Source organism: Corylus avellana, chromosome 10, assembly GCF_965113065.1.
Source record: "Corylus avellana chromosome 10, dhCorAvel1.hap1.2, whole genome shotgun sequence".
NCBI classification, from domain to species: Eukaryota; Viridiplantae; Streptophyta; class Magnoliopsida; order Fagales; family Betulaceae; genus Corylus; species Corylus avellana.
The window spans coordinates 17,243,927-17,257,680 of NC_142499.1; the positions used below are offsets into that span (position 1 = coordinate 17,243,927).

Here is a 13,754-nt window from a genome sequence, read left to right on the forward strand (position 1 = left end):
AGTTTTGGAAGACTGCACTTAATTCCAATAATATGATTGGATATAACATTTGGACATGATTGTTCTCAATGGCCATTCACCCAATCAATGCCTTTTTCGTCCCACCAAAAGTCAGATCATAATGATTCCTGCATCATAATTGGTCATCTGTTCTTGTCTTGTGTGCTGTAAAATTGATCAAATTTAACCAGCTACCTATTCATGTCGCTGTATAAGGATAGACTCCAAAGAAAAGACAAAAGGATAGCCGGATAGGGTGCTAAGTGATAACTCAAGCAGCCCTGCTGGTAAGAGGGGCAAAATTGTCATTTAACATGTGAAATATGTGAATTTTGGTGAGTCAATGAGTCCTGACCACATCTTCTATTGTCCAAGGTTTGTCCCATATTACTCTATTCACATTCATTTATTTCAATTATTCTATCTGCTTTCTGTCTTTTCTTTTCTTTTTTTTCTTTTTTTGTTCTCTGGGAACTATTCTCTATGCTTTCACTACAACCACATCTCCCCTGCTATGTTTGATTAAATAGATTTGGCCTCCCACTCAGCCCCCACTCTTTCTCTCTTTCTCTCTCTCTCTCTGTGTGACCATGGCCAATCACTACTCTTTATGCCTTATAGGAGCCATGGATCGCCTTTGGTTCCACCAAATTATTCTTTTCTCAGAACCCATCTCACTACTTCAAAGTACTGCTAAGCCCATCTCCGAGTCTCCTGGATACCCATCATCCAGCCTCTCTTCACCACCTTTCCCAGATGACGAAATTTCATCTGCCATGTCACTTCTTCCAGATGAAGAAATCTCCTTGGCCTCATCTCCAAGCTCCCCAATGGTAATCAAAAGAGACACCATACTTTTTCAATTAATATTATTGATGTTTATGTTTACAATTAAACCTTTTTTTTTTTTTCCCTCTTCTTGGTGCTGTGACAAAAGGATGAATATTCCAACAACGAAGATGAAGGGATGATCATCAGCCAGAAGGGAAGATCGACAAGATTGCATCATATCAGGAACAGAAACAGAAACAGAAACAGAAACAGATCAGATTCATCATCATCACCATCACCATCAACTCAATCACTCACGTCAAAAAATCTTAGAAAGACAGGTGGAGTGAGGAGATTACAAAAATCCATGAGCTGCAAGAGCTTGGGGGAGCTGGAGCTTGAAGAAGTTCAAGGGTTCATGGATCTGGGCTTCATATTCAAGAAAGAAAACTTAAGCCCACGAATGATGAGTTTAGTCCCAGGCTTGCAGAGGCTTGGAGTATGCAAGCACAAAGAAAGCACCAAACTCAATGATATTGACGAAGCAGTGAAAGATGACGAAACTGAAACTGAACAAGAAGAGAAACAGAAGGGAGCTGTACGGAGGCCATATTTATCGGAGGCATGGTTTATAAGAAGATCCGATTCGCCACTCTTGAATCTAAGGATGTCAACAAGGACATCTACTGATGATGATGATATGAAGAAACATATAAGGTTTTGGGCAAGAACTGTTGCATCAGTGGTTTGCCAGGAATCTTAGTTGAAAAAACAATTGGTTTTATGTTGTACATATAAAACGAGGTTGCCAATGTTCTTTTTCCGCTTCTTAAAACTTTCCTTAATTACCAAGAGAGAGGAGGGTGTTAAGCGAGCGTAGCCTTCACGGGCGAGCTCGCGCTCGGTTCGTATAAGTTTGACTTGTTTATTAAATGAGGCATTTTGTAAATATAAATATTGGTTCGGATATTAAGCGAAACAAGCTCAGCTTGACTTGATCAGGCTCGTAAGCAGTTCGTATAAAGCTCGAATTAGTATATGTTCAAATAGTTGCTCATATTAATATTAAAAATTGATAATTTTTTTTAAAAAATTTTTTTTTATTAAGCTCGATTTTTTTTTGCTTATCTTTGAGCTCGGCTCGAGTTTGAGTTTGAGTAAAATTTAAATGAGCAGAGCCCAAACAAAAGAAGCTCGTTTAGGCTCGGCTCGTTTACACCCCTAACTGAGGAGGAAAGATGGGGCTAGCTTGTTTGACAGTTGGGCCTAGCTGACAGGACCTGGTTAGCCCAGCAGGCTCATGATGTTGAAAATGCTTTTGTCATCGTTGACCTCAATATAGATCGGGTTTGGGCTTGACGATGAGGACACCGCTAGGCCAGTAGACACTCATCCCTTTTGCCGAAGCTAGTGGCCGGGAGGCTTCCATATTACAGATTTACAGGACTTGGCCAATAATTCTAGGGTAAAGGTTTTTTTTTTTTTTTCTTTGAGTAGGTAAAAGGGTTAAGTTTTTCAAAGTAACGTGATTTTTTTGATACTGGAGTTTTGCAAAAAATAAAAAATAAAGGGTAAAGTCCACTTAATACACTCAAACTACAACCACAATGACAATCTACTCCCCAAACTACCAATTGTGACAATCTACCCCTCAAACTATCAATTGCGACAATTTACCCCCAAAACTACCAAAAGCAATGACAATGTACCTCTAATTTTTTAAAAATGACAAAATTATCCTTACTAAAATAAAAACAAAAATACTAAAATTTAATTTTTTTTTTCAAATTTTTATGGGCATTTTTGTCTTATTGAAAATTTTATAAGGATAATTTCATCATTTTGCTAGCATTGGGGGGTATATTGTCATCGTTTTAGTAATTTGGGGGGTAAATTGTTGTAATTAATAGTTTGAGGAGTAGATTGTCATTGGGGTGATAGTTTGATGGGGTTAAGTGGATTTTACCCAAAAATAAAAAAGTCCAGTTTAGTGATTCATTAGGGAAAAAAAAAAAAAAGAAGGTAAATGATAAATTGATTCTTATGGTTTGGAGTTTTGATAAATAGTTTCATGGGTTTTAAGAAGTGACTAAACACTCCAAAGGATAAGCAAACAAAAACAAATAGGGCATAGTGGATAGAAAAGTTGATATACTCTGTTAATGCATGTATCGTATTAATATCAATCATATTTTAAACGTCTCAATAAAAAATTATTAAAAACTATATATATATATAAAAGAAAAAAAAAATCATTCGAGAGTGTTTGAGCCACTCATCTCGGCCAAATAAAAGGTGACTAAATCACCCAAAACCATTATGGACTAGTACGGTCATCTCCCTCTAACTGGTCTAGGTTTGGTTGAACCATCCCATTTTGACTAAATTGGGAGCGACCGAAACACCCTTTTTAGCCGAATGAAGTAGCCCCTCAAATTTTTTTTCTTGGGCCAAAGGTGAATGCTTTACCGGCCCCTCCTCCATTTTGTTTTATATATATTGTAAATGACACATGTGTAACACTATGGGTTCGTTTGATAAACAATTTTGTTTTGATTTTGGTTTGATACTGTAGCAAAACATGATTGATGTGAAAAAAGTAAGAATTTTTTTTATAAAAAAAAGAAAAAAAAAAAAGTGAAAGGTAAGAATGTTTGGTAAGAAAAAATGAAAAAAAAAAAAAATTTGTCTTGTAATATAAAAGAAAAAAAAAAAATCATTTGAGAGTGTTTGAGCCACTCATCTCGGCCAAATGAAAGGTGACTAAATCACCCAAGACCATTATGGAGTAGTACGGTCATCTCCCTCTAACTGGTCTAGGTTTCGTTGAACCATCCCATTTTGACTAAATTGGGAGTGACCGAAACACCCTTTTTAGCCGAACGAAGTAGCCCCTCAAATTTTTTTTCTTGGGCCAAAGGAGAATGCTTTACCGGCCCCTCCATTTTGTTTTATATATATTGTAAATGACACGCGTGTAATACTATAGGTTCATTTGATAAACGATTTTGTTTTGGTTTTGGTTTAATACTATAGCAAAACGTGATTGATGTGAAAAAAAAGTAAGAATGTTTTTTTTTTTAAAAAAAAAAAAAAGGTGAAAAAGTAAGAATGTTTGGTATGAAAAAATAATTAAAAAAAAAAAAAAAAAATTGTTTGTAGTGATTTTTTTATTTGAATAGTAATAAAAAATAATTGATGTGATGTAAAAAATAAGAGTATTAAAAAAATGAAAAAGTAAGATGAATAGTATAATGCCAAAATCATGGCAAAACTGTTTATCAAACGGAGCCAATGATTTGTGTTAATGTTGTACAATAATAGATTTGGTCAACTTTTCTAACAGCTAGAATTATTTGTGTTTGATCACTTTCTAAACTTCCTGAATTGTTTGTCACTACTCTAAACCATACCGACCAATTAAAAATTTTCTCAAAAAATTAACAAAATCTTTTTATGTCACGATGCCATGTTAGTAAACTAAATACGTCATATTCGTGTCAGGAAATTTTCCATATTAGAGTATCAACCAATGTCAGTATTGAGACATTGAAGACAACATACAGTAGTTGTTTTGAATTAAATTAATGTATTATTTACTCTCCTAATTATCATATGTTACATATTTATTATGTAATTCTCATAATTCTCATATGTTACATATTTATTATGTAACTCTCTTGATTCTCATAAGTTATATATTGATTGTATAACTCTCCTAATTCTCATATGTTAAATATTGATTATGCACTTAATGTATTCTTAGTCTCATTCAACTATAAATAGGCCATTTTATTGTACAATTTCTATCAAGTGAAAGAAAGATGCAGCCAAGAAAAGGCTTGACGTGTGGATGTACGCCATAAGACAAACCACCTTAATCTGTATCTTTCTTCCTTGTTTTTTCTTTTTATATTTTTTTATACACTTTAACATGGTATCAGAGCCTTGGGCAACGATTTTTCTAAACTCAATTTTTCCTCAACCATTTTTATTCATTTGCTAATTTTGCAATGACTGAAACATCATCTAAAGCGATTTCTTTCATTTAAGAGCAATGATCTTCATTATGTTCATCACTCGGATAGTCCAATAATGGTGCTTGTTGCAACTCTTATGTCTGGAGATAATTATAGCACTTGGATTCGTGCTATCACTATGGCTTTATGTGCCAAAAACAAATTGGGTTTTGTGGATATCATTTTGATGAAGCCAATTTCACCTAATGATCTTCCTCAATGATAAAGATGCAATGATCTTGTCTGTTCATGGATTCTCAATTATGTTACAAATGACATTTGTAACAGTATTTTATATGCCGGCCAAACAACCACTGATGTTCAAGTCTCGACCATAATCGTCGTTGTTTGCCAAAGAAGCCGATATTCATGTTCTGGCCATAGTAGCCAATGCTGGTCAGAGTTGTCGAAGTTCAAGTTTTGGTCAGAGTAGTTGATGTTCTAATATAGGCCATAGTAGCAATTTTTTTTCAGCCCATTTTATGTTCAAGACCAAATCTCGACGTACGTGATCTACCGTTGGGTTTGTGGGGGCGTATTGAGACATTTGAAGGTAACGTACAATAGTTATTTTGAATTAAATTAATGTATTATTTACTCTCCTAATTCTCATATGTTACATATTTATTATGTAACTCTCATAATTCTCATATGTTATATATTTATTATGTAACTCTCTTGATTCTCATAAGTTACATATTGATTATGTACTTATTGTATTCTTAGCCTCATTCAACTATAAATAAGTCATTTTATTGTACAATTCTATCAAGGGAAAGAAATATGTAGCTAAGAAAATGTTTTGACGTATGGATGTAGGCCATAGGCCGAACCACCTTAATCTGTATCTTTCTTCCTTACTTTTTCTCTTTCATATTTTTTTATATACTTTAACAATCAGTTACCCATAAGCCGAGGAAAAAAAAAACCAAAAATTACGTTTGTTTTCTATTTTTTGTTATAAGAAATTGACAAATTTACCATTAAATTTATAATAGATTTGCAAAATAAATGAACAAGAGTTAACCTCTTAAAAAAAACAAGGCATACAAATCGTCGTCCTTCCCCACCCCTCTTTCAACAGTTGCTTTCTGCAGAGCCCCAACCCGCTGCCGTGAGGAAGAGGAGCTTTGAGTATTTCGGACGCAGAGCATGAAGCTCGGTGCTCGCTAGCAGCTGCTCTTCCCCTCCCAACGCAGCAAAATGAGTGTGCGTCCTCTGATAATGTAGACAGTCTTATTTAAAATGTTTTTATACAAGTCACAACAAGGACCGAGAGACGTAACCATTGAAAAGTACACCACGAAATCCTATAGAAAGGACCAGAAGGCAAAAGTCCAAAGTTCGAGGAAGATGGGGGCAATTTTTGACACAATTTGTAAATATGATCGATGAGTTTGACCCATTTAATTAAATGAGTCGAGTTATTATTAATTGATTGATATCGCTTTAAGTGTGAGCTTAAAGTTCTGCTAAAAAAAATCAGGTGATCTTAGAAAAACCTTTCTTTTGAAATGAACCAATTCTTTTCGGTTCAAATAAATTAACCAGAAAGATGTGACCCTTGACGAGGCAAAGGCGACCAAGCTTGTGCTCCCAACTTGGACTTGCCTTGATTTTATTAAGGGAAAACTTCACTTTGGCCCCTTTAACTTCTACTATATTTTACAAACTCTCCTTAACTTTCAAATCTTTCATTTTGGATTCCTGAACTTTCAATTACTTTCAATGTGGACTCCTCCGTCAGATTTTAAACGTTACATGACATTTATATCCCTGACTTTTGTATAAAATTTCAAATTTCAAAACCTTTTTTATTTTTTAAAAAATGAAAATTAAGGACATTTTGGTCCTTTTTTGTATTTTTAACTACTAAAATTAACTTAAGGGTTCTAATTGACAGTAATTGAAAGTTCAGGGTCCAAAATGAGAGATTTGGAAGGTCAAGAAAAATTTATAAAATTGGATAAAAATTCAGAAGATCAAAGTGAAATTTTCCCTTTTATTAATATCGAAGGCTTGCGTGTACGGATATTGTAAAGGGTGCAGTCAAATAGTGTACAGACACCCATTCTTCCCCTGCCTTTTCAAATCCTTTTTGTGTAGGTTGGGAGCAAGAGGCTTGAGGCAGCCCATGTGGTCTTCAACCAACCAGATTTGACTCGTAATTTGGGAGATCTAATGAAAGACCAACTGAAAAATGCAGAGACATCACATGAAGCTCACAGCCACCCACCTAAGCAAGAAAAATGAAATTGGAGAGTAGAGGAAGAGAAAAATTAAATAAATAAATAAAAATTAAAGAGAAAATTGGAATGAAAAAAAAAAAAAAAAAAAAAAGTGAGGGGAACCAGAGAAGTAAGAGAGATCTAGATAGAGAAATGAGGTAAGAACAAACACAAAAACCAAATTTTCATACGAAATATCCAAATTATCCTTCAATATATATATAAAGAAAAAAGAAAATTGAGGGGTGCCCAAACTATCCTAAGATAGCAGAAGTGGTTCAATCAGCCCCAAAATCTTTTTTTGAGGATAGTCAAACCATCACCTTAACTTGAGAGGAGTGCTTCGACCACCACCGAAATTCCGTCGGGGTGAATAAAAAATGTTATTTTAAGTAAAGTATAAAATAATTTGGAAAAATCAAGCTAAGCAAAACTTTGAACAGAAAAAAAAATGCAATTGACCTTTAAAAATGTAAAAGAAATCTATATATCTGCTCTTGAATCTAAGAAAGGTTGGAGAAATTTATAATAAATAAGTAAATGGTAGAACTGTGCAATGGGGAAGCATGCACTTAGCTAGATAATCAGATCTAATCTTGACCGATCCAAGGGAATATTATTTTGTGATTTTTAATAGCTTTTGATGCCCTATATATATATATTATATGATATGAGAATCAAATCAAACAATTGTATATAACTTGAGAGTGAGGAAAAGTGGCAAGTCTATAATAGCAATTGCTCATATGATTAGTCAAAATAAAATAAAATATATCTACATCTACAATTAATGGATAATGCAATTTATATATATATGAACAACCATAGAGCTGTTTAATTAGAAAAATAACAATAGAGTTGCTTGAGTTTGACTTTGATTTTCTTTTTATTTTTTGCTAAACAAATGGAGAATCAAGCTCAAATTTTTTTTTTTTTTTAAAAAAAAAAAGCTTGAGTAAAGTTGTACAACACGCAAGCTAGAGCTGCCACAAAACTTATAGACCATATATATATATATATATATATATATATAATGTTATTAAATCGTCACTCCAGAAGTGGTTTGTACGGATCTACTTTCCAAATTATATAAAATAAGGCACAATAACTTATGGCCAAACAAGAAGAAAGTTATGATATTTTGGATTGACTAGCAATTTTTTTCTTTTTTCTTTTTTGTTCGAATGTGTACATTACAACTCAGAACTTGATATGATTGGCTTAAGACACTCCCAACCTGTACCTTTGTTTGGAATATTGATTATATTAATTGATAACCCACTTAATAGTTACTGCATTCACATAACGCTCAACAAATATTTAGTTAAAGTGGGCCTTGAGCTGGGAAATGGGCCTAACAAGCCGACGACTAGGAAAAGCTTGGAAGGAACTGACTGCGAAAATAACACCCTCCCCCTCTTCTATGTTGTCATCTTGTGAAGGTCCCGGGGAAGAAGATCCTTCCTCTCCAGCTCACACAGAAGTACGGACAACACTTATAACAGCTCAGGACTCCAGCGTCTCTAACGTCCAAGAGAGAGGGATGCCTCGTGATCGGGTCGTGATTCACAGCACACCGGCATGCTAAGCATGCCAGACATTTTTTGTTTTTTGTTTTTTAATTTTTTAATATTAAAAAATAAAAAATGGCCGGCGTGCGTTCTGTTTAGCTTTACCTCCCGTGATCAGCGCCACAACTTTCAAAAGAATCTCATGCATAGTATAAAGAGGAGAAAGAGTAAAGTGAAAGGAATGTTATATATTTTACAGACTCTCTACTCTCCCTCTTCTCTAGCATAAATAATTGACTAGGACATCATACCATATCACTCATTGGTGCTAGTCAATCGGACAACCAGTGAATCTCTCTAAACCCTCTTATCATATTTGTGCTAGTTTTTCCTTGACAGGCAGTCGTGAGGCCATTGTTAACTTGTCGGCACCAATCGGCACTACAATATTGAAATTTATTCATATAAATTATAGATTGATAAATTATAGTAAATTTGATGAGCACCCAGTTTGTTGAGTTTGATATGGAACATTTTTAAGTATTTTTTTTTTTTTTTAGCTACAGGACTAAAATGGGACTATGTGAGTGCTCTAGTGATTAGCTAGAATTTGGCCCATTGTGCCTTTGTGGGAGAACTAATGGTTTCCGTTGCAATATAATTACTTCCACTGAGGTTTCTATCATTTTGGAATGGCATGGCTCTCCAATTTCAAAGGCTCCCTTCTCTTCGATCGTACGTTTTCTTATTCTCCTCTTCCTTTCGCAACCAAAAGGTTTCCATTTAAATTTCATTCAACAACAGTTGTATCATTGAGCAGTATGAATTACTCAACCCCTATATTATTTAATGAGTGAATTTAACTTAAAAGAAAATGAGAGATTCAAACTAATTAATGGCTTTTCTTCATGAGATAGATAAGATGACAAATAGATTGTTCTTATCCTTAATTTGGACTCACTAAAAATTATTGATATTGAATAAAATACCAAAAATAATAAAATTCTAAATCCAACCTAACATTATTTGTTCAACAAGAATATTATTTTTTTATTTAATGCAGATAACCTTTCAAATTCAATGGCTTAATTACCTTATATATATATAAAAATACCCACAACACATATAATGCTAAAAATATATATTATTAATATATTAGTTTGGAAATAAAGAATGTTAATTATTTTCTATTAAATTTTCTCGGAAAAGAAGAAATTTAGGTGGGGCGGCCACGCGCGTGAGGGCTAGAGCCGAAAGGTCAGACAAAGTGGCGTAGTGGAGAGGCTGAATCTCATATTGCACTTGTAGAGATCTCCTATATAAAAGGCTTAATGCCTATGATAATTGCTCACACAAATCTGTATCTAACAAAGAGCCGGTCGAGGAGGCTTAGGAGCTAAGAGAGATGGCCACCACCAATTGTAGCCCACCCTTCCTATTTCTTCTCTTCTTACCGCTACTCTTCCAGTTCAATCTTGGTACCATTTTCCTATATTTTTTCATTTCACCATTTAAATCTTCATTGGTTTTTCACCTACTTTTGATATCTTTATTTTACTTTATATTTTTATCTTATTAGCTAAAAGGCGGTTATTGGATTTTAATAACCGCAACCCCCCGCTTAGCAGTTATTCAAACCAATGACCGGCGGTTTTATAACTTTTTTTTTTTTTTTTTTTAATATGGGTTTTTGGGTTTTTTGAGATGTTTTGGGTATTTATTCAGCCTATTTTTTGGGTTTATTTAAATAATTTTGGGTCAAAGTATTTCAAAAAATAATGAATATGATAAATCTCTATTCCTAACTCGTATTTAAAACGACATTGTTTTGGTGTTAAATGGCATCGTTTAATTGATGTTATATTTTTAATATAAAATATAAAATATATATTTATATTATTATATATATAAGGGTAGGCAATTAGCGGGTATTAACCACTTTTTCATAATCTTAAAACCGCTCGGTTAACGGTTTTTATAACCGCCTACCAAAGTAGTTATAAGCTGTTAGCACTTGCGAGGCGGTTTTTGTACACTGTACCCCTACTATTTTCAAGTCATATATATATATAATATGTCACATGATAATTTGAAAAGAAATTGTGACTTAAATTAATTAGCATGCTACATTTTTATTTTTTTGAAACAGGAAAAGGCGATGATCTGCAGCTAAATTACTACTCCCAGAGTTGCCCGAACGCAGAAGAGATCATCAAACAGGAAGTCACCAAGCTGTACGACAAACATGGAAACACAGCCGTTTCATGGATTAGAAATCTCTTCCATGATTGCATGGTTAAGGTATAATTTGTCTGCCATATTCCTTTACATATGATGAGATTTGTTCGTCATGAGTTGTTAATTAATTATAACAAGCTAATTGTTGTTGGTGCATGTAGTCATGCGATGCATCTGTGCTGCTGGAGACGGTGAAAGGTGCCATTGAATCAGAGAAGGAATCTCCGAGAAGCTTTGGGATGAGGAATTTCAAGTACGTTAATACAATCAAAGATGCAGTTGAGAAGGAGTGCCCTTTGACTGTTTCTTGTGCTGATATTGTCTCTCTTTCCGCCAGAGATGGAATTGTCATGGTACGTACGTCTCTCTCTCTCTCTCTTTCTCTCTCTCTGTTCCTCTCTCTCACGGTATTATTATTGTCGATCGGTTAATTACAGTTGGGAGGCCCAAGAATTGAAATGAAAACAGGGAGGAGGGATAGCATTGAGAGTTATGCGACGGTGGTTGAAGACTACATCCCTGATCACAATGATAACATTTCACTCGTGCTTTCCCGCTTTCAATCCATTGGAATCGATGTTGAGGGAACGGTTGCTCTTTTAGGTACCCCTCATGCTTTCTTTTCTTTTTGGGAAAAATACATTTTATTCTCCAAAAGTTTGAAACGACTTTTAATTCGACCTCCAATGTTTCAATTTTTATAATGCATCCCTCTAAACTTTCAATTTTTTGCAATTCGACCAATTTTATCCCAAAATTACTACATTGTCCCTATTTTTTTTTTAAAAAAAGAAATTTATAAAAAATTTTAAAAAATTCTGGCCACCCCTTTGGCCATTTGGTTATTTTTGCACCTCCAATGTGTTTTTTTCTTTTTATAAAAAAAATTAAAAAATTAAAAATTAGGGGCAATATGGGAATTTTGGGATCAAATTGGTCGAATTGTAAAAACTTAAAAGTTTGGGAGAGTACATTACAAAAATTGAAATATTAGAGATCGAATTGAAAATTGTCTCAAACTTTGGAGGGTAAAATGTAATTTTCTATTTCTTTTAATTTGCTACATCTTTATATATATCTTCCCTCAATCTATTAAATATAATAACAATATATATATATATATTTTAAAACCCGGGAAAATCACCAGGGTTCGAACCCTTTGGCCTTTGCCAAGTACTTGGATACGGTTTGTCCAAGCACTTGAGTCCTTCCTTCGTCTACTGCGCTACCGCATAGGCGAAACCTCCAAACTAGTCGATCAAGTTTTGGGCTTAATTAAAGGACCGCATAGGTGTTATAATTTGATTGGTATTGATGTGACATTTAGTGATTTTTGTAAAAAGAAAATTAAATAGAAATTGATTAAAGTGACATATTTATTATTTTTGCATACCACAATGAGCTATTATCAAATTTTTATTGCAAATGGATGTAATCACATGAACTAAATTATATGTATATATATATAAGAATTACATACTTTACTAAAAATGCACGTGAAAATTGTATGCGGCTCTAATAGTAAGTTTGAGAAAATTCTTCTAATTCAATTTGAAGAAAAATTTTGTTATGTCCTTTTTTTTTTTTTTTTTTTAGGTAAATGCATGTGATATATCTCATGTATAAAAAATTCTAACAACTAGTTATGAAGATGTCGTCGTTCTGTGGACTTCTTCCTGTAGTAAAATTCTAATTAACACTTATCTTAAAGGGATTTTTCAGTGTCTAGATAGATCTCACTGCAATATTTTACATTATTTTACTTCAATTTAATTAGTTAACAGAAACTCAGCGTATCCAGATTGAAATTAATAACCAATTTAGAATTTGGGATCCAATTTTAAATCAAGGTCAAACACTAGGGTGAATAGCAATTTTTTACTTTTTTTTTTTTCTTACTTTCTTCAAATTACGAGCTTTAATTTGGTTTACCGTGCAGGAGCTCACTCAGTAGGTCGAGTTCACTGCATTAATCTCGTAGACAGACTCTACCCGACAGTCGACCCGACTTTGGATCCGAACTACGCCGACTACCTAAAAGGTCGATGCCCAACGCCAAATCCTGACCCGCAGGGAGTGTTTTATGCAAGGAACGACCGTGAAACACCCATGATACTTGATAACATGTACTACAAGAACCTGTTAGGCCACAAGGGCTTACTCACAGTGGATCAACAATTGGTTTCCGACCCAACAACAAATCCTTACGTAGAAAACTTTGCTACTGATAATGGCTACTTCCACGACCAGTTCGCTAGGGCTGTGCTTTTGTTGTCGGAAAATAACCCACTCACCGGAGATCAAGGAGAAATAAGAAAGGATTGCCGCTATGTGAATAGGAATTAAGGGTATATTTTGTACTCGAAATGACTATTTCATTAAAAAAAAATTAAATGAATAGTTTTTATTAATAATAAATGATAAACTCGTGTGGAGTTTTCGGCCTATCAACAGCTTAAATGCCTGTCTATTTCCTTATTCACGACATTCAACAATATTAATATCATTTTAAAAAAGGAGTAGGGGAATTAAGTGGAACTCAACAATATCATTTAGAATAATGAAAACAAAATGGCATGTTGTCTTTTTAGTTTTGGTTGGCAGGTAGAGGCCATATAAGTTAAAATTATAATGTAAAATATAAAAGAAGGAAAGCAAAGAAAGAGAGAAAGACAAGGGTTTGAGGTGGTCCAATCTTAGAGACTTACGTCCACTTCTGCTCAATAAGACTAATTAACATCTTGATCTCATTATTTTGTATATCATTATATTGCTAAATCATATGCAGTAGGTGATTAGGTAAACCATACAAGGCAAATATTAAAAATATGGTTAGAAATCCTATGGATCCTGTCAACTACATTAATGAAAACGATTGGCGCTTCATAATCAATATACAAAAGTAGAACAAATAGAGGCTGAAAAGCCAAAATGTCTTTTAAAATAAACAACTAACGGATTGAGCTTTGTAAAGTTGTTAATCTATA

General features: G+C 33.8%; 2 protein-coding genes across 2 annotated transcripts; both read left to right on the forward strand.

Moving 5' to 3' along the window:
• The first annotated feature begins 450 nt into the window (after positions 1–450).
• Positions 451–1,744, forward strand: LOC132161685 (uncharacterized). The gene is made up of 2 exons (XM_059571860.2): positions 451–833; positions 938–1,744. Exons 1-2 carry the CDS (start codon positions 591–593, stop codon positions 1,532–1,534), a joined length of 840 nt encoding a protein of 279 aa, XP_059427843.1. The 5' UTR covers positions 451–590; the 3' UTR covers positions 1,535–1,744.
• Positions 1,745–9,897: 8,153 nt separating this feature from the next.
• On the forward strand, positions 9,898–13,113 carry LOC132162389 (Peroxidase superfamily protein). Its single transcript, XM_088511002.1, has 5 exons — positions 9,898–10,007; positions 10,679–10,830; positions 10,929–11,120; positions 11,205–11,370; positions 12,707–13,113. Exons 1-5 carry the CDS (start codon positions 9,935–9,937, stop codon positions 13,111–13,113), a joined length of 990 nt encoding a protein of 329 aa, XP_088367128.1. The 5' UTR covers positions 9,898–9,934.
• The last annotated feature ends 641 nt before the right edge of the window (positions 13,114–13,754 follow it).